The 25,585-nt window shown below is 41.2% G+C and overlaps 1 protein-coding gene across 4 annotated transcripts; it reads left to right on the top strand.

Annotated features, from left to right (window-relative positions):
* Window positions 1-876: 876 nt before the first annotated feature.
* On the top strand, window positions 877-23,367 carry cgnb (cingulin b). Of its 4 annotated transcripts, none has more exons than XM_072369953.1 (21): window positions 877-1,042; window positions 5,682-6,830; window positions 6,922-7,016; window positions 7,095-7,164; window positions 11,894-11,991; window positions 13,056-13,188; window positions 13,267-13,479; window positions 14,925-15,073; window positions 15,582-15,608; window positions 17,161-17,281; window positions 17,563-17,763; window positions 17,959-18,057; window positions 18,646-18,903; window positions 19,003-19,173; window positions 19,430-19,591; window positions 19,816-19,905; window positions 20,013-20,096; window positions 20,185-20,303; window positions 21,096-21,204; window positions 21,789-21,952; window positions 22,153-23,367. In XM_072369953.1, the coding sequence occupies exons 2-21, from the start codon at window positions 5,697-5,699 to the stop codon at window positions 22,256-22,258; spliced, it is 3,603 nt and encodes a 1,200-aa protein (XP_072226054.1). In that variant the 5' UTR covers window positions 877-1,042; window positions 5,682-5,696; the 3' UTR covers window positions 22,259-23,367. The 4 variants fall into 4 exon arrangements, with proteins under 4 accessions (XP_072226054.1, XP_072226056.1, XP_072226057.1 ...); XM_072369955.1 differs by having other exon boundaries at window positions 5,688-6,830; XM_072369954.1 differs by lacking the exon at window positions 877-1,042 and adding an exon at window positions 2,586-2,726.
* Window positions 23,368-25,585: the final 2,218 nt, after the last annotated feature.

Genomic DNA, 25,585 nt, shown 5'->3' on the forward strand with positions numbered 1-25,585 from the left:
TTCAGGCTTATTGAAGGACATTTAAAAGCTCTGCTGCCTTCTGTTCTGTTCTCTGTCAAAATGATCCCACACCGCTTCAGTAATGTTTAGGTCTGAGCTCTGGGGAGGATTCATGCCTCCATAAGACCTGTTGCCACTGATTTTCAGTCCACTTCTTGTGTAATTTGTCATACCTCAGCTTTTTCTTCCTGTTTCCCCTCTTTAAGAATGACTTCTTCTCACGGAGACTGTTTCTGATGAGGCTTCAGTGAACAGTAGCTGGATCAGCTGAAGGTCCAGATGCATCTCACAGCTCCTGTTTGTTGGATTTAATTTATTTTTCTTTTCTTAAGGACATCCCTTTCAGATACTGCTCATCTGATCTGCGTAGTTTTCCTGCCACTTCCTTTCCTCTACACTTGTCCAGATTCCTGATCTTTATGAGGACACACTGCACACCATGCTGAGAAAACTTTTTAAAGAAAGTTTTCAACTTGGCTTTGGCAATTTTCATAGATATCACAAAAGAGATGGGGAATTAATGACGTGTCTGTGTGACAGGCCGCTGGTAGCAAACCGCCTTCAAGAAACTATTCAAAATTGGTTGTGAGCTTAAGTTTTCTGTGGTGTAGACACAACACTGGTACTATTTTTTTTTAATTAGGCGCCTTGTTTATAGCTGAATTATTCATAGCAGCGCCACTTGCACTGGAATGAGATATTATCACATTTTTATGGACAATACCGCCATGCAAAATATTTCCCGGTGCACAGCTGAAGTGGGTCACTGCGGCCGCTGTGCTCAGTGTTTTTCGCCCACAGAGATGAAAGTGAGCCTGCAGCAGGCCCCGCCCCCAGGGAGCCGCTCGCCAATGAGTTTGTTGCTGAGCTGGGACGACGGCTTGTCCTCTGTGCTGGCAACAGGTTCCACTGGTAGCGGTGGTAATTTTTCCCGATGTCCTCAGCTCATTGAGTAACAGCGTCCCATCTCTTGGTCCTCGCATTGACACATGTCGGACACCCGATTAAGGAAAACGCCTCTGAATTTGGATCATCTTTGCAGGTGCAGTGAAACATTTACTATAATGAGGTTACTTAACCATCTGCTCCCTTATTATTGTGCGTTTACTTTGGCGGGGGAAGAAGTGGGGAAAAGTACGAGAAAACAGCCCACAATATAGCTCGTTAAGCAGCGGGAACGTTTCGGATAAGCAAGAGAGGAACACCTGTGGCTTTGGGGCTGCATACGGCAGCAGACTTCTTGTGCTCACCTTTGCGAACAGAAGCATATGTTGTCCGATTACACGCGTGTTTTCAGAGGTCTGGACGCAGCTCCCTGTGTCTGTGTATGTGCGCGTACTCCGCTGTGTATAATCGGATCTGTCTGCGCTGCGTAAAGAGGATATAAGGGACTGTTACAGCGGCTTCAAATAGGATGCGATGGCGTCTTGTTGGGAGGCAGGTGCGTCGGTTGATTATCTTGTTGGTCCACTCGTGTCTTGGGTAAATTAATCCGTGGTTTCGACGCTCACCGATACTGACTGACCGGATAGGTGGGTGTGACGCAACAGAAACCAAAAGGTGGCCCAATGGACCAAACAATCTAAAGCATGTTTTTTTTACGTATACAATTTGAAGTTGTTTATTTTACGTATCAAGTTGTGTATATAATGCCATTACTGCCAAGTAAGTAAGTATACGCTAGAGTTTTGTGTTTGGTTACATTTACATGACAGAAAACGAAGATGAACATCATATTCCTTCCTTGTAAACATTGTAAGTCTCCGTAAACAGTTCTGACCTACAATTTCTGCTCAGGGCCACACTTCAAGCTCACTTTGAGGTTTTCAGATAAACATGCACCTTTAATGAGGGACTATATTATCATGTTGCTATTTTAGGCAGGAGGACCATCCTCTGCTTCACTCTCACAGCCCACAATCATTTGATCATGGATGGTAATGAGTTTTCATTTCTTCTACTTTCCTTTAGCTTAGTTGCATGGTCACATGTGGCCTGTTCTTGGTCATTTTTACTCAAATACTTGATAAAAGACATGTTTAAATCCAATTTAAGAAGATAATGAAAGACTGGTCTACACATGGAGAATACAGCTCATTACATTGAGTCTTATGCATTCTTTAGGGCTATTACCAGTAATTGTTTTCACTGTTCAAAATGGTGTTTTGGTCAATTTTTGCTCAGAGAAACTTGACCCAGTGACTAACTACAGTTTTTGCTAAACAACTACATAAACCGTTGAAGCTGTTTCCATTTCTTCCTTTGCTTACAGCTTAAACAATTATATTGTCGTCATTATACGTCATATCACACCTCATCACCTAGCCTAGCTGTGACAATAACTTGTGTTTTTGTTCTGATACCTAAGGGCATGAGAAACTTAAAGAAAGCTTGAGATCAGTTCAGCTGGGGCGTAGCAGTAGAGGGGGGAGGCAGGAAAGGATCCAGATGAAAATGAGAAGCGTCTTTTGGGTAAGGAGAACGAAACGAGCGACGGCTGACTGGCCAGTTTGGTGACATTCCTGTCTCTGTTGACACAGCCCTTCCTTGTGACAAGTGAGAGAACGAGCATGAAAGGTGAACCAGTTGTCACCAAACAGTGCACAGCTACTGGTGGCTGAACAACAACTGAGCCTTTGTTGAAATCTTTATTTACCCAAGGAACATATTTACATGTCGGAGCTTTCGGTGGGATCAGCAGCTGAGCACCGATCCCCTTGACAACAGTGAGAAAAACGCACAGTGATGGGTCATTTTTAACCTTCACACCATTGTTTTGATATGCAACACTGTCTCCAAACCGGTTTGCACAGTGGAATAATTTATTTTGTGTAGAATTTTTTTTTTTTTTTTTTGTCTCCAGTTTCTTCTCTTTTCATTATCATCTTCACTTCTATTTACTGACTATATGGAAAATCTTTCACAAGTGTAGGCTCTACAGCTGGTGCTGTCCCAGTTCTCAGTTTCCTTCTAATCTGTCCTTATTATACAAATGCAAACCACGCGCAATGCTGAAGGGGAACGTCTGGAATCCTAAGAATGTTTTTGGAAAAGACAAAGTCTGACTTTGATCCACTAATCTAATCTCATTGTTGGTTGAGGTTTTGCGCATTACATTATAACCAGTAGTTCTTTAGTGCCGGTTACATTTTAATTCCCGGTGAGAGTCACATCTGTGAGTGCTGTAGGCACGGACAAGTGAAAGGCACTTTGAAGGACGATGGTGCGCTCCGGGAAGCAAAAATCAACATTGGCACAGCTTGAAGACCAATGTCAAAGGATGCAGGAGAAACTCTCCCTTTTAAATGATAATGTGACTGCAGTAACAGAGGTGTGATTCCCCATTTCAAAGTACTTTCCACTCACTTAGATGCTAAAAGCAGAGACGCTTATAGGATCCACTGCAACAAGATGAGGAGTGCAGGTGCAGGTGTGTGCACACACCCTTGCATATGTGCACATGCTTGAGTTGGTGTGTGTGTCTGTCTAACTCAAAGTAAACAGTCTATGCCTGAGTGACTCTCCTCTGAAGTTTGGTGGCTGGGAAGACTGGCAGTTGCAGAGAAAGACGAGGGGGGGGGCAGCATTCCTGACATAGCCGTTAGTGTTTAATGCTCCACAGAGCCTGCACAATGCGAGGAGCATTCACCCTCTCATTTTCATCTCGGAGCATAAAAGGTGGACTGGCTGAAGTTATACTACAAGCATAACAGCTGGGAGAGATGGTTGGATTTTCTCTGTAAACCCAAAATTAAACTGCTCGATAATCCATCCTTTTTCAGTCAAGCTAAAACATTTCCAAACACTCTGGTTCCAGTCTCTCAGACCCGGGTGGTTTTCTTCAGGGACCCACAGCCATCAGTTATCTGCAAAAAATCTAATATTGCGGATCTCTCGTGTCCTTTTCTGTTTGATGGCATGTTTTACATTTAAAATAAAGTAATTGTCTTATATTGTCAAGTGGATGCGTGTATTTGGAATTTACATCATATTATATCTGCATCTGCCTGTGAGCCATCACAGCAACTATAGACCTAATGTGTTCTTTCAGCATGTTTTCTCAGTTGGGTTGTAAAATGAGTACATATTGACATCGACATCAGCGTTTCGCTGAAATGACTTGGAATATGTGGGCATTTCAGATTGTGCTGCCCTATTTTTTTGTTATTTAAGATATTCAAACCATCTTTTGGGCTTTGAGTGATTTTGAGTCATAGTTAAACTTACTGCAGAAAATATTTGTGGACCCATTTTACATTTTCTAACTTTTTAACTAAAGGACTAACCAGGAAGTTGAAATTACAGACAAATTAAGTGACAACAAAACAATGTCGGCAATATAGTATTTATGATACACTTGGAATGAGAGACTACATGATACTAATGAATTTAGCTAGTAGATACCACAGTAATACTTCCTTAGTTGTTTGCTCATTAAGACTATTCTTATTTCCTGTTTTCTGATATTCTATTTTAAAATATTTAAATTAGTGAGGATCTGTCCAGAAAGAATGACTAATTTGCACAGATTTCCCAAGTTTAATTTTCTAGGCTTTTACTGATGTTCTTGGATGTCTCTTTTTGAAAACATTTCTCTCTTTCATTTGTTAAAAATAAAAAATGGCCAGAAAAAAGAATAGATTAACACCATGTTTTTAGAAATGGACACAGACAAGTCCCCTTTGAAAAAAATCTTTAAACTATAATTAGGAGTAAAACAGGAAATTGGTGGATGTAATAAATGTTACTGAAGAGAAGATTTGAAGCTCATAAAACAGCCTTTAAAGATGTGAATATATTTAATTTTTTATTGAAAGCCCAAACTCTCAGAAATGGAAAAGAAAAACAAATTTTTGTCTTTTGAGTCTTGTCTTAAAAAAAAAAAAAAAACAAGGAAACAACAGAAGGCTATACCTTAACTTTTAATCCCCTTATGTTCTGATGTTTCAATAAAATGCTTCATTCTTCATATCCTACAATGTATCAAATTGCTTGGTTGTTAATTTGCTACCGCAGCCACCTATTGTGCAAACATATCCAACTTTTACACAGCCGCTAACTACAATGACGCAATAGGCCTGTTATCCAATTTTAAAGCAATAAAGGCATTTAAATGCCACTTTGACTTCCATACAGCCTTTGAATGCATATAAATGCAAAGTCAAATGTATGTTTCTTAAATACAGATTGATTGAAATGATGGAAATAAAACGAACAACAACATATCAGTCTTTTTGGTGCGAGTTGTCTCACACGCAACCTGTCCGGCTGTGTTTTTCCTTCTGTCTGTCCACACCCTTTGGAAAAAAGTAGGCTTCAACCTGTACAAAGAGATCCTCAGTGTTCCAGTAGCATATTTGGCATGATATGAATACAAAACATTCTGTCAGGGTGGGATTTTAACCTGTAGAGCAGCAAGAGGAGATGACAGCTTTATCTTGATATACAGTATCAGCAATCTGATATTCGAGCCAGGTTAGTGACTCCACCTGGGAGGGAAAAGGCAGTTTACACAGAAAACAAGGAAATAAAACAGCGAGGGTTCAGTCTTATGAGCGTGCTTATGAAGCAGATTAAAGACGTTGTTTAGTGGCTAGAGATGAATGTGCGAGTACTGCCTGCTTTTTTGTTTCACTTCATCACCTGATTTGCATTTCTGTTGTTTCCCTTGTCTTTCACAGAAACAGGAAGTGAACATGAGCACTCTCTCCACTGACAGGAAGCCACATGTGGACTATGGCGTTCAGATCCGCTTCATCAAAGACCTCGATGACACGGGTGGAGGTTATCCCGATAAATCCAGAGGAAACAACACTGCAACTCCTCCTTCCAACAAATATGGTGTGGCTGTGCGGGTTCAGGGAATCTCTGGGCAGCCTTATGTGGTCCTGAAAGATGGAGAGAAAGGTGACTCGTATGGAGTTCAGCTAAAAACTCCCACCCCCACCTCAGGGCCTCCTTCACCATACAACAGTGTCCCCAGACCTAATAAAGAACCGTCAGAATTCACCAACGCCTACAGGCCTGTTGTAAATCCCCCACGGTCCCCTGTTTCTCCAACAGAGGATGAGGATGGAGAAATTTTTGGAAGCCCTCTTCGAAGGCCTCCAGGGGATGGTCAAGCAGGAACTCAAGGGGAGGAGGAAGTTAGAGCTGGGAAGGAAAGGGAGGCAGAGAGACCAAAAGCTGAACCCCAGCTCAAAGCAACATTTGGTGAAACGGAGAAAAAAAGAGATCAGACCGTTAATGAAGAATATAATGAAGCAGGACTGAAACCTGTCAAATCTAACACTGTGAGACCCAGAGGGGCTAATCAAACTGACTCTGGCCTCACTGGCTCTTTGGGGAGATACAGTGGGAAGAAACATAATGCAAAGTCCTCTCCACAGTCCTTCCCAGAACCTTTAGCCTCAATTAATGACGAGCCTGCCCCAGAAATTGACACCAACTCTCTGGCTCCCATCAACAAGCTCATCAATAAGTTCAACAGTGGAGCACCAGGGAGCGCCCCACAGACCAGAGGTCGCTCTGGAGCGAGGCAGCGGCTCCGGTTCGACGAGCGCACGAGGTCCAGAAGTCTTGATGCTAGAAAAGACGTACAGCCAGAAGTTTCCCTTTCTTCCCCTATGTCTTCCACTTTGAATCCCTCCACTGCTCCCCTGTCCACCTCCTCCAGTTTATTGATGTCTTCTGCTCCAGCAAGTATCAGCCTCGGAAAGAGCCCTGCATCTTTTGCCAAGGTGACGGCACCTCAGGCCCCTAAGGCAGGCTTCAAGTCACCAGAGAAGTTTGTTGCCAAGGATGCTCCTCCAGCTGTTGCAAAAAAGCCTGTAAGTGCCAGGAATGGGATGCTCATGAGCATGTTGTGGATATTTGATTGTTCTGGGTCTGTGTTATACTTTGCTTATTCTCCATTTAAAGGGGATTCTTCCAAGGAGTCAGAGTCAGAACACAGAGGTCGTCAGTGGGGGTGAGGCTCAAATCAAGAAGGCTTTTCACAACAACCTCAAAGACAGGTTGGTAAAATGATAAGGACAATGTTTAAAATAGTTGACAGATATCTGGAATCCCACTTTCCAATGTCTCCTCACTAGCAACAGTGAAAGTGAAGAATCCCTTAGACGAAAAGTCAACGCTGTCCACGAGACAACCGACAGATTAAAGGTACGATCAAGCCCGTGTTTTCTTAACACTGCCTATAAACATCAGGTAAGTTCACATGACTATATAATAACTGAGTTCTTCTTATTGAGTAGAAAAATGTAATTTCTCAAAACACAAATGTTCATCACACTCTCTTGAACCATTTTTATAACCTAGAAGTATGCCAGATTCTTACAGTGAAGAAGGTATGACATGTTTTATGGCTGAGTCTGAAAACATGATGTTTTGAGTCAAACAGATCTGGCAGATAAACGGGTAGTTCATGCTGATTCAGTAAATCCACATCAGTCTTTTGATGTGTCCCTTTTTCTCTTGATGAGCGAAGCTTTATAGTATTTTTTACTTGTGCAATGTTCTTCTCTTTCTCTTCACCTCAGATTTCATACAAAAGCAGTGGATGGTGTCACTGTGATGTCACTGGTTGTTTTGTTGATGACTGTGTTGAGGCTTCATGTTTATCATTTGGCTATTTCCATGATAGTTTTTTGAAACGGGATAATTTTTGACCAGAGGGAAGTGGTGTTTTTTTACACGTAAACATTCAGCATAGCTATATTTTGCTGGTGAAAATAGATAGTTTGGTTAGCAAACCGAGGTTTTGATTCACGATTAAATTAAGATCACTCAGTTGTGGCACAGCTCTGTGACAGATCAGCCACAAGTTATAAGGTGGTGGTTCGATGGTCCCAGCCCCACCACTTGTTCAAGTGTCCTTGAAGAAAATGCTAATGTTGTTATGTTAAGGGGCGGCTGTAGGAAGAGCAGTCTCAAAGACAGGTTCAACAGTGGAGCACCAGTCGCCCACCAATCGGAAGGTCGTGGTTCGACTCTGGCTTCCCCGGGCTACATGTTGAAGCGTCCTTGGGCAAGACACTGAACCCCACGTTGCCTCCTGAGGGTATGAATGTGTATGAATGATTAGAAAGCACGTAGTTATGTGTATCTTAAGACGTGCTGTATGAGTGTGTGAGTGGGTGAATGTGGCGTGTAGTGTTAGAAGCGCTTTGAGTGGTCAGTTTGACTAGAAAAGCGCTATACAAGTACAAGTCCATTCACCATTTATCTGTGATAAAGATAAAAATAGTGTGTGTGTGTGTAGAATATGAAGCAGTGTGTGAATGAGTTAAAGAGAAAGATATTGTAAAGTTTGAAGAACAAAGGCCAAGGGTTGGGGGTTAGTTCAAGTTCATTCTCATAGACCCCCTAACATGTCAGTCAACCTCGTAATTATTGTTAATTAATAATTAATCATCATTTGTTGTTTTCTGTAGGTTTATAAACTCATTGATCAAGAGGTTTTAATTTAGTCAATGACTTCAGAGTCACCTACTGACTTTGTAACAGACTCAAACAGATTGCCAGCCTCTGCCCAGAGATAGTCAAATCTGTCAGTATCTACCGGTATCACACAATACATTTTATCCTATGTTCTAACTTAGCTGTGCATAGTCACAGTCAGCTTGTTAACGATTGGCTGAGCTTGGCTAGCTGTTTCTCCCTGTTTTTCCATAAAAAAACAAGTCTTTATGACAAGGTGAGCTAACTAGCTGCTAGCTGTAGCTATTTCTATCATGCGGATCTGACAGCAGTGTCAATACTACTCAATTAACTCTACAGGAAATTAAACAAGCATTTTTCCTAAAATGTTGGCCTATTTCAAATTTTGAATCGCGCATAATCCCACCAGCTGCTTTGGTGTCGGTCAGTGTTGGAAAGTAGTTCTAGGACGGGCATCGTTTTCTTGCAGGGAAGCTAACAGATGGTTGGCGGCCAGCCTTCTTTTCTGAGCATATGAAGTTTGTGTTTCATTCACTTTGTCTCCAAGGATCCTCTTTTGGCAAGCCAGAAAATGTGAAAATTAAGGAGCATGCTGACTACTCTCTGTTTTCGTGCCACGAAATGTGGTCAGATTGTGCCACATTTATTTGAACGCTTGCACTTCTTCCTTTAAATTAGCATCCTTTTGCATAAATCTGCATATAAAAGTTATTCCTTTGTGTCTTCACTCCCTCATAATAATGCTGTTGATTATGTATGATCCCTTGTTTTGCGGTTTTTGCTGTGTTTTTGTGACCATGGGCTGCCTGTGAATTATCTGCCCGTCTTGTCTCTTGGCAACAATGCACCTGCAGAGGAAAGCTCAGTGTGATGAGGGCTCAGTCATTGAGGGCCATCAATAATTGAGTTGGAGTGGAACCGTGCACCAGCTGGAGGTTGGCTTGCAAGATGGGATAGATCCTTCTCTGAGGGTCTTGTTGTACAAAACCTCCTTGTTTGTCATGACATGATCAACAGTGTCCACTTTAATGGATTCAGTGGCAGTCATCTCAGGCTTTTTTGAGCAGCAATACAAAAACAAACAAAAAAAATAAATCAAAGGATGATTTCTTCAACAATTCTGCCTTTATGTCAAATACTGCACTTGTCTATATAAAATGGAAATATAAGAAAGAGCAGGGCCAGATGGAGTTGCCAGTATCCAGATCAATATACTGACAAGTGCCTCCCTTTGTGTTGTACTTGCATTTTAAAATGCATTAACTCACAAGGGGATTGTGAAGTAGGTTGCATGTTCCCTCACCTTCACTAATGTCTGTGACTCCCCCTTGAGTGCTCGTGGTGACGTGACTGATTCACTACAGAGTTGCAAGCTAATTCATGTCAAAGAGAGAGTTAATGCATTGCCTGCATGTTTCTCCCCCAGCGTCTCTGAAAATAAGATACTGGTGTGTTGGGTAATCCAAATCAAATACAGCTGATCAATGCTTGTTTGTTCATAGACTGAACAAAGGAACAACCAGTTTAACCAAGACTAAAGATTTTGTTTGAATTAAAGTTGCAAAGAAAGAGTGTTTATTTGGGCCATCTCCTGAGTCTGGAAGCAGACGTTCAGCTAACTGGATCATTGTAAACTCTTCTGGTTTCAAAGTTTCAATACAAAAGTTAAAAAACAGTTTTAGAAAATATGTTTTATTTACAACAAGTTGAAACACAGGGTTTTTTGCTTTATCACAAAGTTAACTAAGATGTTCAAGGCACATTTTGCCAAAAAACATCAAACGATAGAGCTCATAGAGAATACCAAAATAAGTATAAACGATCAACATACCACTGACCAGTTGTTACATTTTCTGAGAAGTAAAGCAAATTGTTTCAAGAAATTTGTATATCTAGAGTATGAGTGAAAAATGAATGAAAGGATCAACATTAAGTGACGTGTAAGGTGTTTTGTTTTTTTTTCAATGCACTTTGGCACTAATTCATATAAGAATCTAATAGAAACGCTGTTTTTGTCCAATAGAAAGCACTTTTATTTCTGTTTTGGAGTGAGCCTCTGTCACCATCGGAGATCTGTATATTTTCTTCGGTATAGTTTCAAAATAGGGAAAGATTATTATGTCCCAGTTTCCTGGGACATTAAAGGCCAAAGACAATGTGATTTCTAGGCCTGTGTTTGGTTGCACTGTAAGTCCAAAGGGAAATTCAGTAAAATGTTTAATTTCAGAACTTTGCTTTTGTTCGTTTTATTGTTGGAATAAAATCAAAACTTATAAAAGAAAAAAAGTCCTTTGCCAATGGTAATGTGTTGTTTTAAATAATTATTTATAGAGATTTAATTTTTTTGGTCCACTTTTCCAGCCCTAAAAACACGTAATTTTCATACTCATCAAACCCTTAAGTGAAGGCTTATGACCAAAGATCAGGGCTGTTGTCATCCTGAGAGAGTCTACTTTTATCAGTAGAGAAACATTGCATCACCGGAGAAACTCGAAATATCTTTGGACTGATTTGCAGCAGGCTGTATCATGCCTACAATATGCCCCTCACAGCATAACACATCCCCCAGATCTTCTCACTTTAAGGGTCAAGGGTTCTGTTTTTCTGCTTTTATCAGTAGCTACCCTTGGACTAATACTTATCAAAAACACAAGACAAGCCCTGACTTCTAATTCTTATTCTTTGATTATCGGTGTTAAAGCATTACAAGAGAGTCTCTTTAGCATTATTGTTGATACACATACTGATAAAGCTGATGCAATTCATACTCATAAGTCCTCAAAAGAGCTTATTATTATTCCTATTTATCTTATCTTTTGTTAATTATGTCTCTCTAGAGAGAAACCGATTGGGATTATCTGCAAACTGTCCTTCAGGCGGACTAGAAGAAAGTGAAATCCCTATATCTTTGTAATCCATCACTGATGTGTAAGAGAAATCTGAGGTCCTCTGAGGAACCAAAACATTTGTGAGCTTTGCTTTGTCGCGCTTTTCTGTATGAGTGTGCACGTCCTGTAATGAGCGTGTAGGAGGATAAGAGATATTTCACGGGCTGGCTTTGCTTATGCTTCCTTTTCACTATGAGGGAGCCTTTTCCGAACATTGTTGTGGGCGACAAACGAGCTGCTGCTCTGACTCTGTTCCCCTGCAGCCTGTCAGAAGAGTTGTACTGGTGGGGAGATCGCATTTCTTTTCAAGAATATCTGCGCTCACTGGCGAGGCTTGTTCTCCAAAATAATTTTTTGACAGTCAGAAACTAGGTCGAAGAATCCAAACCAGGGCTTTTTTATTTTCAAAAGTTTGAAATAACAAAGGATGCATAATACGTTTGCAAGGTCAACAGTGGAAATCAGTTGCACTATTTCCAGTCCTCCTCGCTGTCCTTGTACTTCTTTTCACTGTGTCTCATTCTCAACCTCCTCCACACTTGCTGTGTGTGTATTTCATACAGAAAGAAGGATCTGATGGAGGCATCAAAAAAGGAAATCTTGAGGAACTTCAAGAGCAACTCAAACGCTGCAAGAGAGCACTGCAGGAGGCACAGGATGAGTAAGGATATTTGTGTTTTTTATTTTATCTACAGCTCCATTTTGAAGTTACATACACTGTTATGGATGTAGGCAGAATGATTTTACAACTTTTGATAGGAATTAGAAATAGAATTTGTTGTACAAATTTTCATTTCAGTTCAGTTCAGTATGTAACAAAGCAGGAACCACAACATCTCAGAACAGGAAGCTGCTGGAACACCAGTATCGCACATTTTTACATGTGCATGGACTGAAAGGCTGTCATCCAGTAAAGAAGACCTATTCAGGCTTGGCTGCATTTTGAGCAGAACACATGGACAAAGGGAAAGTCTTCTTGTGCAAAGATTTTAGTGTCAACTGAGACCAAAATGGAGCTGTTTAGCCACACGGGCGCAGTTATGTTTTGAGGAGTAAACTGTAGCTTCTGACACTGAACCTACTGATAAGCATATTGGTGGTAGCATCATGCCCTGGTGATGCTTTGTTGCCAATGGGAGTGGTAGACTGTACAAAATAGAAGGACGAACTAAATCAACCTCAAAATTCTTCACTGTGTTGGTATAAGAACATGGTATTGCCTCATACTATCATTTTGACAGTTCTGTACAAGGTTGTTGAATGAACAAAGCAGCTTAACATTGTGCTTAAGGAGCCTGACCTTGGTGCTATTCAAACTGTATGGAGGGTGTGTCACAGTGGAGTTCATGCTTGGAAACAAAAAGATTAAATGGAACTGAAGAATGGTCATCTTATCGAGGTGCAACATCCAACCATATAATTAGTGTGCTGCTTGCTGATTTTATGAATCTGTATTTGGAATTTGTTTACTTAAGAAAACAAATCTTCTTTAGAAGATGTTTATTGTGCAGCTAATCTGCCCAAGATAAAGAAAAATCAATGTCTGTCATGAGGATGTAAACTTTGTCCTCAGCGTACAGTGTGTGCACTTAAGAGTTCAAAAAAAGCCTCAAATTTCTTTACTTGTGACTTTTTTTAAAAATAATTTCACTAATGACTGATTGATGGCTTGTTATTCTGAGAGGGATGTTGCAATATTGGTGACAAGTGTGTGTGTTTGTGCAGACTGGCTGCAGAGCGTATGTCCCGAGAATTGTCAGAGTCCCGTCTGCACCTTCAGGAAGATCAGTTGGCGCAACTTCAGGAAGAGCTGAGGAGGGTTTCAGAAAACTCACCCCAAGCAGACTCGATGCAGACGGTATGCACACTGCACAAAAACGCACACCGCTGCACTTCTGTCCAGCTATGTTTCTATCTGCAGCCTTTTTCTCTGCAGGATGTAATAACCCTACAGGCCCAGCTGGCTGAGGCCACCCTGTTACGCCACCGGCAAGAGGAGACGCTACACCAGCGAGAGCGGGAGCTGACGGCCCTGAAGGGGGCTCTGAAGGAGGAGGTGGAGAGTCACGACAGAGAGATGGAGGCTCTGAGGGAGCATTACAGCCAGGACATGGAGAACCTGAGAAAAACCATGGAGCAGGTCACACAGGTGGATGTCTCACAACTTTCTTTGTTGAAGCCTGTAAGTCGGGGCACAGTTTCCCCTGACAAATATTCTGAAGTGCAGAGCAGCAGTGATTCCCTATTAACGCATTTCACACAAACTAGAGCAGCACTTGCTCATCCTCCGTTAATGCCAGTGAACTTTTTTGCATCATTAAAGAAAGTGCTCCAGATCAGCACCAACATTTAATGACTGTGCAACTGAGACAAATCATAGGGGATTATTTTTAACTATCTAATTTTAATATGAGACAAGTGGTGCACAACAAGACTACTGATGAGTGAAAAATTTAAAAAAATGTGTTGTTTGATGTGACTTCTGTGATCTTTGGATAATTATCAGCGTGGTGATAAATAATTCTCACTTTAAAATCTTGAATCATAATCTACATGTTTTTCTGATGCATTTTTTGTCTAACTTAACTGAAACAGGATGAGTACTTTTCAATGTGTTTCTGGACCAAACAGAGGTTATATTTGGCTCAGTAAAATTAAAGATGTTGGCATAGCAACTTGGCATAGTTAAGAAATAATAGATTTTGTCTCTAAAAGCTGAATTGCAGTAATCATAATGAATATTTCAGTCAGATTAGGACTACTGAACGTTATGTCACAGTTTGTTAATGCACTCATATCGAAACAGTTAAAGGTCATCTCTTCTGAGAACAATCGGGTTATATCCATCAAGCAGTTTGAGTTTGCATGACTTATTCAGGGGATGTTGACTCTGGCTTTGATGCTGCATCACCCCAGTATACATCCATGATCTGTCATTCCATACTGGTTTAGGTGTCTGTGTGCAGTCAGAATTTAGACTAAAAGTCGTGCAATAACAAGGTCAGACTGAGCCCAGTTTGCAGAGTCGGAGAAGAAAATCTTGCTTCCTCTGATCGCAGTGGAAAATTTTCCCATTTGAATTTCTGTTGTAAAGTTTCAGTTTCTACCAGGGAGATATTTTTAGAGTACCGTGGGATATGGTGTTGAGGAAACTTGAAGAGAATATACAAGAATAGATTATAATACAGAATGTAGAAAAGGTAATGACTGTCTGAAAAAAGCAGCTTGCAGCCTGAGAGCAGGAAGTAAGCAAACCGACTCTTTTCATGGAGGGATTTATCTTAATCGAGGGAGTTTAAAGTAGCCGGATTGCTGTTTATAATTGCAGTACCATGCTTTATCTAGTACATTTGATATAAGGTCTCATCTCATGTCTCATGTAGAGACATGTTTTAGATGCTGATTACAGTGTAAGCTGAACTATCTAGGAAGAAAAACAACTTAAAAGCAATGTTATTGACTTTAGAGTGTGAACTATGCCTTTACATATCATAAGAATAAGGGGGAGACTTTGAAAAGATGAGTCAAGAAATTTTAAACATTGCCTCACTTAAGTTAGAAATAAAGTTTGTGTGTGTGTTTGTATGTGATTAGTCCCAGGAGCAGATAGAGGAGGAGCGGGAGAAAGTGAATGCCTCAGTGTTGACGCTGGAGGAGGAGCTGGAGAGCTACAGAGACCAAGGAGAGCAGTGGAGGACGGAGCTGGAGGCCACCGCGCAGGAGCTGCACGACACCAGAGAAGAGTTAGTGTCCATGAATCCCATGTAGTCATTAGTATTAATGACAGATTTTCTTGACAAATACTGTCACAGTGAAGCTGTTACACCTCTGTAACCCCTCAACAGAAAACACAAGTAGGCTATATTTAGCCTTTATTCAGATAAGAAAATGGATACCACTTTTTGTCTAAATGATAGAAACCAGGTTGAATTAATCAACACTGGGTTGGAATACTGTACAATATAAGAGTGCAAAGGGAAGACCGATATTAAACATCGGCTCCAAGCTTGTATCATGTAAAAATCACAGCTGCTCACAGCTGCTCCTCATTGCTTTTGACCTGTTTCAGTTCTAATCAGAGACTAAACTGTTAGATAAATTAATTCAAAGTATTCTAGCTGCCCTCTGGAAATATTAGAATGCACTTTGAAAGGATACTGCAAAAACTGTCATTGGCTCAAGTGTGTTTGTTAAATATTTTGTGAGTTATTTTTAATGCATGCACTTTCTTGCTTGACTCTCCTTTGGCAGGAATGGGAAGCACTCCGGCAGCAGAGCGTGAGAGAGAAAATTAGTCTCACACTGTTTGGTTTGAGTAGATTTAGCCTGTTTTTGATCAGAGCCTGAAATTCATTCCCTGAAATTCACCCGAGGGTCTCCCCTGTCAGAGTGGATTTCGTATCTGATGATATCTGTTTCGATCATTAGATCAGTGAACCCTTACTAACAATAATCTGGTGATGATAAAACCCAATTTTTTTGTGAGAGTTATAGAAAAAAAAGTCAAATGTGGCTTTCTTGATTGTTTTTTTTCCCCTCATGAGCAATCATTATGCTGTTGATCTGAACCTCCATCTTTCAAGATGAAATTAGTCTTTCCTTTAAATAAATGAAACCAAGGAGAGCAGTGCTTGAATTGTTGTGCTTGAACAAAGACTAGCTGTGGTTGTGCAGCCATTGATATGAGTTGGAGCTTTAGTTTTACTTCCTTGTGCTTTGTTTGTCGTTATGTTTGGTGCAGCATTTACTGGATTTATACCAAGCAGCCACAATATTAAAACCATTCCTTTTTTTCACACCCGCTTTACCCTGCAGAGGGTCACAGGGGTCCGAAGCCTGTATCAGATGACATTGTGACATCAGTTAATCTAACAAAGACATGCATGTTGTCTTTTCCCCTGTGTGTCTGTTATATATCAGACATTCTTTAAGGCCTGTAAGGTGTGAGCACACCTGGTTTAGATTCAGTTCTTTGGCAACTTTACCAGTTTATGTGGTAGGACACATTATCCTGCTGAAATAGGCCACTGTCATTGGGGAATGGCGTTTCTAGGGAGGGATCATGTTTGCTATAATGTTTGCATGACACAGTAACATCCACTTGGGTGACAACATGTTAGGTTTCACAGCAGAACTTTGTCCATCACACAGTCTGCCAGATCTCCTTCTTCTCTCAATGCATCCTGCTGCCATGTCTTCTCCAGTTATATTCCAGGGACATGTACCCAGCTGTCAGGACGTTACAGACAAAGAGATGTAGACCAGGTCACCTTCATCCATTTGTTCAGTTCTGACGCTCACAGGCCCTCTGCAGGTGCTTTCAGCTCTATAACGGTGTTAGTATGGCCGTTGATTTTTCTGCGGCAGCTCATCCCCATACACATCTACTTGAACTGCACTGTGCATTTGGATGCCATTCTATCATAACCAGCATTAAGATTTTCAGATTTCACATTTGCTGTTAGAGGAATCAGACCATGTGGGACAGCCATGGTTCCTCATGTGCATTGATGAGTCCTCCAATGGTCAGACCCTAACATCTTCAAAGTGTCTCCGTTTGAAGCCACTTTAACTCAGTCCTTTGCCCGTGACAATACAGTCCCTGTCAAAGAAGCCTAGATGCTAAATATATTCCACCCCTTGACTTGTGCTGTTTCAACACGACAATCTATGATATCAGCCTCATGTGTCTGTGGTTTTGATATTGTGGCTGAACGGTGCTATACATTCTGTGTCCTTGTATTTGTGTATTTCTGGTGGCCTTACAGGCTGTTTGCATTTATAAAACACCACCTCCAAGTCTTGCTTAAGATCTGGTTTCTTTGCACAGGCTGAAAAAGTCTCATTTGGAGAAAGAAAAAGTTGAGGGTACCCTGAAGGATCTTCAGGATTCGCTGCTTTCCATGAAGAAAGAAGCTCCTGTGTCTGACGATACCCGTTCTTTAAAGGAGGTAATTCACACATCAGTCATAAAGCAGTGCAATTATTCTTATTGTGTGGGTGAAACATAGGGGCTGATCTCTTTTGTGTTACAGTGTAGTGTGATTTTGCTTTTTAAGATACATCTATAATCCTTCACAGCAGTACTCTGATTATAGGTTTTCCTTCACTTGAAATTTTTCTCTCGCTTTCATTCAGCTCTCCTCCAGAAAATAACCCTCATGTTAACACATTGTCATGCACCCGAGCACATTCCTCTCATTCACATTATTCAACTCTTACTTATCCTAAGGAGCTTCAGCGTTGCCATGACGATCTGCAGCGAACTCGTGCCGATCTGGACAAACAAAAGGGTGCGCTTGATGAGAAAAACAAGGCACTCGAAGCTCTGAAAAAGGCGAGTGGAAACAAAGAGGCCGAGCTTCAGTCTGAGAAGGAGCAATTGCAGAAAGATAAGGCCGAGCTGGAAAAGGCACTTGAGAGGGCAAAGGAGGTGAGGTATTATCTGTGTTCATCAGAAAAGAAACAACTTTGATAATAGCAATTTTGAAGATAAGAGGAATGCCTCTTCCATCATATAATGTAGAAAACAAATGAGATTAAATGTATGCCAACAATTTCAGAAAATCTGCAGATATGAGGAAATGAGCTGTACCATTTTCTAATTTTAATCCACTCTTTTCTGCAGTCATCAGCTGGGTCTGCAGGAAAGACAGTGGTGGATCACAGCACCAACCTGGAGCTGCAGGAAGCAAACACCCGCCTCAGAGAGAGGCTCGCCCGCATGGTAGCGCACCACAAAGCATACAGTATATAAGTATACAGTACACATGCATGCAAAATCGTGTAAACTCATGTACAGTGCAAAAACTAAACAAATGTCCTCCCACACACACTTTATTTTCAACCGAAGAAAAAATACAGTAAATCGCATTGGGGTTAAGCTCAGAAAATAATCCTTAAGATATTGTTAATTTTTTTCCATGGAACAGCAATGTATTACAGATATTTAAAGTGATATAATCGTGTTATTTTTGAAGAGAACTGCAGATCAGTCAGTACACAAATGGAATAGAATTACTTTGCAGTAGTCAATGACAGAGAGGTTTGAGGTAGAATCCTTCTGTTAAAACTGGACTTTAGGGCCCTGTCTTATCCGTCATTCCTCTACATTTCCATGCCAAGCAGAGATAACAAAACAAACAGTAAAAGCACACATAGGCACATACAGTACGGATTTGCTTTTCTTTGAATATCTTTTTTTCTGGCCTAATATGTTTCAAGACTTGTATAAACACTGCCTTAAGTTATAAAAACAGAGGTTGGTTCTCGTGCTATAAGATCGTGTTACTGATTGAAACATCTAATTCTTTAGACACGTCTTCAGTCCAACATGCCACGGAACTCGGAGGATGAGGAGGCACTGGAAGCCCTGGAGGATGAAAACCGCTCTCTGAAGTCTCAGCTTGAGGAGGCCAAGAGAGGAGCAACCCGTCTGAGTAAAGAGAGGGATGAGCTGACCCGACGGCTGGAGGAGAGAGACCTGGAGAGGGACGTGTTGAAAAGGAGCAGAAGTGACCTGGAGGAGCAGAAGAGGCTGCTAGACAGAGCCCTCGAGAAGATTAACAAGGAGGTGTGAGAGTGTTGGGGTTAAATGAAGGTCTCGGTTTGTTTATACATGAAGACGCTGTCATCACTTTCACTCCTCTCTTGCTGCCTGTTCTGCTCTCAGATGGAGGTGTTGATGGGAGATTCTCGTCAGTCTGTGGCCTTGCTACAGACACAGCTTGACGACTTCAGGGAGCGCTCGAGGAAGGACCTGCTGGAGGCGCAGCGTAACAGCAAGGACAGGCTGGCTGAGCTGCAGAGGGCTCAGAGCAACCTGAAGACCCAGCAGGAGGAGGTGAGGAAAAACATGGCCTGAAGAAAAGTAAAGGACGGGAAGCTACATGTGGAGAATAAAACGAAATGAAATGTTTTATAAAGTACTTAAACAACAGTAACAATTTAACTGTGAGGAAATTATATTTGTCCCGAAATGAAATGACATGATATTAAGAATTATAAAAATATTAAGGCAGAAAAGCTGTGAGAATAGATTTATTTCATTCATCCATTAAAAATGCCATAAATAGCACCACCTGACATCCGTTTTCCAGGTTTCCCGTCTGAAGAAGGAGCTGCTCTCGTGCAGCGAGGAGAGAGACAGCGCTCAGCTGGAGAGAGACCTCCTCAACAACCGCCTCAAGCACTTGGAGAGCGAACTGGATTCAGAAAGGAGCACACATACAGATCGCACCCGAGAGATCAGAGGCCTAGAGGTGAGGTTTCTACGGTCAAAGTTCACGACGGGGGAGGGAGGTCTAAAGATAAGTGGATGTAAATCAAGGATGCATTGTTGGGTCAGCATGACTAGAGTTCACGGCTAAAAAAGAAATGGTTTGAGAGCCGTGGGTGTGAGGCTGAGATGAGGCAGTTTGATGAGATAAGCCCCTAAATGGAAATATGTTACACTCTGTATTTATAAGTCTGTGTGTGTTGACAGGATAAAATGAAAACTCTGGAGATCGAGCTGGATGAGGAAAGGAGTAGTGCAGAGCTTCTAAATGATCGCATAACCCGAAGCAGAGACCAGGTGCAGCACAATATTTGAATACGCATGCAAATAAGCAGGAGACATGAAGGTCTGAGTAGTGCAGTGACTCTGCCTGCTGGTTCTTTTCTTCTTTTGTCTCCTCACAGGTGGACCAGCTTCGTTCGGAGCTTATGCAGGAGCGATCGGCGAGACATGACCTGGAAATGGACAAGAGTGCACTTGAGCGACAGGTACTCTACACTATCCTGAAGATATATTTAAGGCAGCTTTTTGGGAAAGCTGCAGATTGACAACGTCACACTGTCGCTTCCCTCACAGCTGAAAGAGTGGAAGTCTCGCGTGGCAGACATGGAGGGGCAAACTCGACCCTCAGCTGGAGTCACCCTGCTGGAAAACAAGATTCAGGAGTTGGAGGAGAGACTACGCAGTGAAGAAAGGTGTGATTAAACTAAACTAAATGTGACTGGGGAAAAACTATTTTCTGAATTCTGATAAGTAATCGTGCTCTTTGGGGACTCATTTTAATGAGTTGAAATAACTTCAAAGTGGCCTTCCAGACAGGCATTGAGGACAATATTGAGCTAAAGTCAGCACACATACCTGAAGATGTTTCCTCAGGTTTCACGTTATAAATTTAGATGCTGAAACATTGTCATTGCAGATAAACAAGCCTTACACTGATTGATAATAATAAAATTCAAATGAGAGAATGAAAAAACTAAACACAAATTTCAGCTCTTATTGCCAAATGAGCAGCCTCTTCACCCATGAGAACAGATCTACACTGTAACTGTATTTGTTTGAACTTTTGTCAACATTTATTTCTACTTAAGACATCGTAAAGGTGAGACCCTCCTTTTCAGTGACTGTGAAATAAGAAATCTATTTAATCAAAGAGATATCCCAAAGATGAAATCCCGTAATCATGATTGGTTGATAATTATCTATTCAACTTCCTGTTTTGGATTATGACGAGGCGTAAAATAGAATACAATCATATTAAGCTGTTACATGTATGTTCAAATTCAATTTCAATGAATGAAGAGTCCAAATGTGTTGAACTGTGTGTTACTCGTAAACACTAGCTGACACATGACAACAAATCTGCATCTACTGTATGCATGTTCCCTAAAAACAACAGCAGCCCACATTTTAGGTGCCATTCCCCTTGAAAATGTAGTGATAATGGCCTCAAAGTACTTTAATGTTTCTACATTATCTCTGCACAGAGAAAAGGCCAGTATTCAGGCATCTCAGAGACGAATGGAGAGAAAACTGAAGGAGTTAAACGCCACATTGGACCAGGAGAGAATCCAGCATGTGGAGCAGAGGGATCAGGTAGATATCATATGCACATCACCCTTAGTGCTTGCTTGTTAAATACTAAGTGCTGACACTCAAGTTTGACATTATCCTTTGAAGGAATAGTTAAACTAACTGTTACATGAGATGATGACGACCACTTCTCATGTGTTTACTGTAAATAGGAAGATGAGCGCAATAACTGTGCTAGTCTAAAGTCTCGTGTAGTTCTGTGTTGTAGGTTTTTTCTGCGCTGATTTGACACCAAATTCATGTAAATTTCAACTGTAGAGTAAGAGTTCTCTGCACATAAGGTTTTACCTACACCTGCTTATTAATCATTAACATAGTTTAAACTCTAGTTAGTTGCTTCTTTACATAAGACTAATCTCATCTACTCTCCTCCTGACCAAAACCCAACCTCACTCGGTCACCAGAAGGCTCCCTGACCTCCCATCTCCTATCATCTTTCTGCTGCAGCAGCATTTACAGCCTTAGCAACTTCCTTTCAAACCCCAGCCTATCTGCCTTCTGCCCTTGTGCTCCCCAGCACCCATCGTCCTCACCTGTGACCTCCTCTGTTCCCCTCTAACTCCCTTCCTCTTCCTCTCCCTCCCCAGCTGTCCCTGCGTGTTAAGGCCCTGAAACGGCAGGTGGACGAAAGCGAGGGGGAGGTGGAGCGCTTGGAGGGAGTCCGCCGTAAGGTCCTCAGGGACTTGGAGGAGCAGCAAGAACTCCAGGAGGCACTGCGGGCCAAAGTTACAACGCTGGAGAATGAACTAAAGTAGGGCTTCGGTTACTGTTCGAGCACAGTGATTGACGTTAGATGTTAGTGTAAGATAATTGAGAAGTGTGTCCTCTTTACACTAGATGGCACTCTGTAGTAACAAGCCAGACTCAGGGAGCTGCAGTGTTTGACAGTATGAAAATGTGAAAGAAGTGCATGAGTGTTAATGGATTTTTCTGTTGTTTGCATCATCTCAGGCGTAAGTCACAGCAGACACATCGCATTGCTCTGGGCTCCTCTGCTCTAAGCTCTGAGGAAGAGGACGATGATTTCTATGAAGGCAGCATCACCCAAGCTGAGTGACAGTCAGCCACAGACTGCCAACTCTTAGAGGAAAATCTTTTTTTTTTCTTCTCTAGGATAAAGTACTTCAGGCAGCAAAGCTTCATAGGTGAAGACTTCAGTTTCTGTATCCTACAAACTTTTTTTTTTCAGTCTAAGAGACAGGTTGCTCTTTTTCACCTTTTACTGTGATTCAGATTCCTTCACTTCTGTCATCTGTCATCTTTCATTGGAGTTTTTTTCTTGTTATGTTGGAAAATATGAATTACAGCCACTACCAGGTGTGTTTCAGCTGGAAGCTGTGCTTCAACCTCCATCGTGTTTTTAAAAACGAACTTTGCTTTTTGACTTTCCTTTTTAAGGAGCAGTGACTACTGTGGCATCATATGACTGCGGCCGTGGCTCATGTTCAGCTCTTTCAGCAGATTTCACCTCTTAACCAAAAAAAGACTTGCATATTGTGTATTGGCTTATGCATGATAAGTTATATCTGTCAGTGTTGTTAGTACCTCCAAATGAATCTTTGTGTTGAGTGAAGTAATGTATTTTTTTTTTGTTTTTTTTTTACCTTTTGAATGTGACAATTTTGGGCTACTGAAACTAAGCCTGGATTTTTACACTGTATTAGAAATCTATTACTGAAGACAATCAAATATGCCTGCAGTAGCACTGTGTATACTCACAGATAAAGTTATGTTTTACTGTACCCACCATATTTCTCATGTTTATTTTTTTATGTCAGTATAAATAAAGCTAGATTCATGTGCACATCCTCATTCAAATGCCTTTTAAAATGAGTTTCATATCTGAATGTTCACTTTAAGTTGTTGCCTCGTGTTTATTGTCTTCAAGCTGCTGCAGTTGTAATGATTGGAGTACTGTCTCGCATGCTTGATGGTGCCTGCTTCTTCCACTGTACATTCCTTTTGGACACCTCAGTGTCACATTTGCAACCGCATTTCATCTTTTTGCCTCTAGCTGTTATGAATGGTGATTCAAATCTTCTAATGACATTCTGATTATGTCATTAAATTTTAGGATCACAAGTAAGAATGCTATTTAATGAGAAATGTGTTCATCAAACTGTGGGTAACATTTGACATGCTGTGCAGAACTTTGTAAGCCCCCCCCCCCCAGAAAACAGCAACATTATGACAGTAATTTAAAGCTAATTTTGGACCTTGTGTATAATAAAAAAATTTAAAAAAGAATAATACTGCATTTTCCTGATTGTCTTACTTTTTTGTCACCAATCTCTCAATATTAATCAAATGCACTTTACTTGATGTTTTAACATGTTTATAGACAGTACAATGATGGAAAGCGGTATGCGAGAGAGGGTAAAGGAGTTAATCGACATCATAGCCACACCACGTACCGTCTGTCCCGGCTGAGGTCGGAGTGTGTTCTGGTAAGGTCATCAACAGAAGATGTTTGTGGAAAACTCAGACACAGCGGCACCGGACATAGACTGTTTTTTGGCCATGTATGCACACAATGTTAAAGTGTAAAAGAATATCACTATCCAGTGTCTTGGGGAATCTTCACATCTACCGCTGTGTAACATGTATCTCTGCTAATGTTGCTAATAAGGTTTCCCCTAAGAGGCTGCCAGACCAAGTCCAGTTACTCTGGTTCTTCTCCACTACAACAGCTATAGTCAGACTTTCACTGGACACTGTGTAAAATGGTCAGCATCTTAAAAGGTACTTTAACTCTGGGTTTGTTTGTTGTGATCTTTGCTTTAGTTAAACGTGTGAGAGGATTAACTGTTTAAATGATCATGTGAAACTGATGTGTTGTAATTTGACATATAATGATTTGAAAAAGGAAATGGATCCTCTTTCACCTCTGAGGTTTTACATCTAAGCATGTAATTAGAATTACCTGGTACTTATTAGCCGCTGGTCATTATTTATTTAACTAGATTTAACAGGAAATGCAGAATCAGTTTGAGGAAAAACTAAGTACCCTCAGTGATTCAGTAGTTTGTAGAACCACCTTTAGCAACAGCACTTTGACTTGATCCAACTGTCAAACTGTTGTTTTGTGGACATTTGTTTATGCACAGCTCTCTTAAGGTCCCACCACAGCATTTCAATCAGGTTGAGGTCTGGACTGGCTAGACCATTGTAACCTTGATTCTTTTCTTTTTCCGACATTCTGTTGTAGATTTGCTGCTGTGTTTGGGATCATTGTCCTGTTGATGACCCAGTTTCAGCCAAGCTGGCCTCACATCTGACTCTAAAATACTTTGATATACAGAGGAGTTCATGGTCGACTCAATGACTGCAAGGTGTCCAGGTCCTGTGGCTTCAAAGCAAGTCCAAATCATCAGCCCTTCACCACCATGCTTGACAGTAGGTCTGAGGCGATTGTACTGATATCCTGAGTTAGGTTTTCACCGAATGTGGGGCTGTAAATTATGACCAAACATCTCCACTTGGGTATCGTCTGACAGCGTTTTCTTAGTGAAAAAAAACGATACACGAATTCAGGTGACCGAAAGTGTAAAATGCTCAAATTAGCTGAAACAGTGAAAAAACCTGGAAGGGTTGAAAATATCTCGAGCACTGCCTGTTCAGTGCTGGTGACACTAGAAGAAGTGAGCTAGAGGAAGCTGTAACAACGTAAATTCACCCTTTCATTTGAAATGACAGTGGGCCAGCAGTTAAAGTGGGTCAACCACCAACACGTAGTGGTTTGATCACCAGCCCCTTCAGTCTGTACGTTGAAGTGTGTAAAAACATGTGCGCTGTTAAATAAATGCTTTACAAATGTGTGGGTTTGTGTGGCTTAGTAAGCAAGGCTAAAACAGTCGCAGCATACCTACCTTCAACTGGAGCAACCTGCTGTACACACAAACTCTGATTGTAACAGCATAAAATTCTGAGGAAGGTGATAGCAACTACACGCCTTTCCTTGTAACAAGACAGCCACGAAGCATACACACATAACTCGAATTACCGCTTTGTGGATGAATGCCTCCGTCAACAAGTCAAGTTGCAGTTTACATGCAGGTCTGTCCAGACTTGACCTGTATGGATGTAAAACAACATCTCGTCCTCATCTCATCACACTGATCTGACCTCGATGTACTGACTTTGCGTCTAATCTCTGAACTGAAATGTAAACAGAAGCATCTTTTTTGGCATCTAAATTGCCTATTTTGTGTAAAACCAAGAATGCAAACACTTAAATGCAACCAGAACCGCACAGAATTTTCTGCCAGTGTTGATGTTGGGTTTCAAAGGCATAGACTGACAGCAGACCTAACATATGCTGGGACCAGTTTAAAATTTAACCAACCCGAGGCAAGTTCACACTCTTACAGACATACAGAGAATA

This window comes from Leuresthes tenuis, unplaced genomic scaffold (genome assembly GCF_036924035.1).
Source record: "Leuresthes tenuis unplaced genomic scaffold, fLeuTen1.0.hap1 SCAF_18, whole genome shotgun sequence".
In the NCBI taxonomy this organism is placed as follows: domain Eukaryota; kingdom Metazoa; phylum Chordata; class Actinopteri; order Atheriniformes; family Atherinopsidae; genus Leuresthes; species Leuresthes tenuis.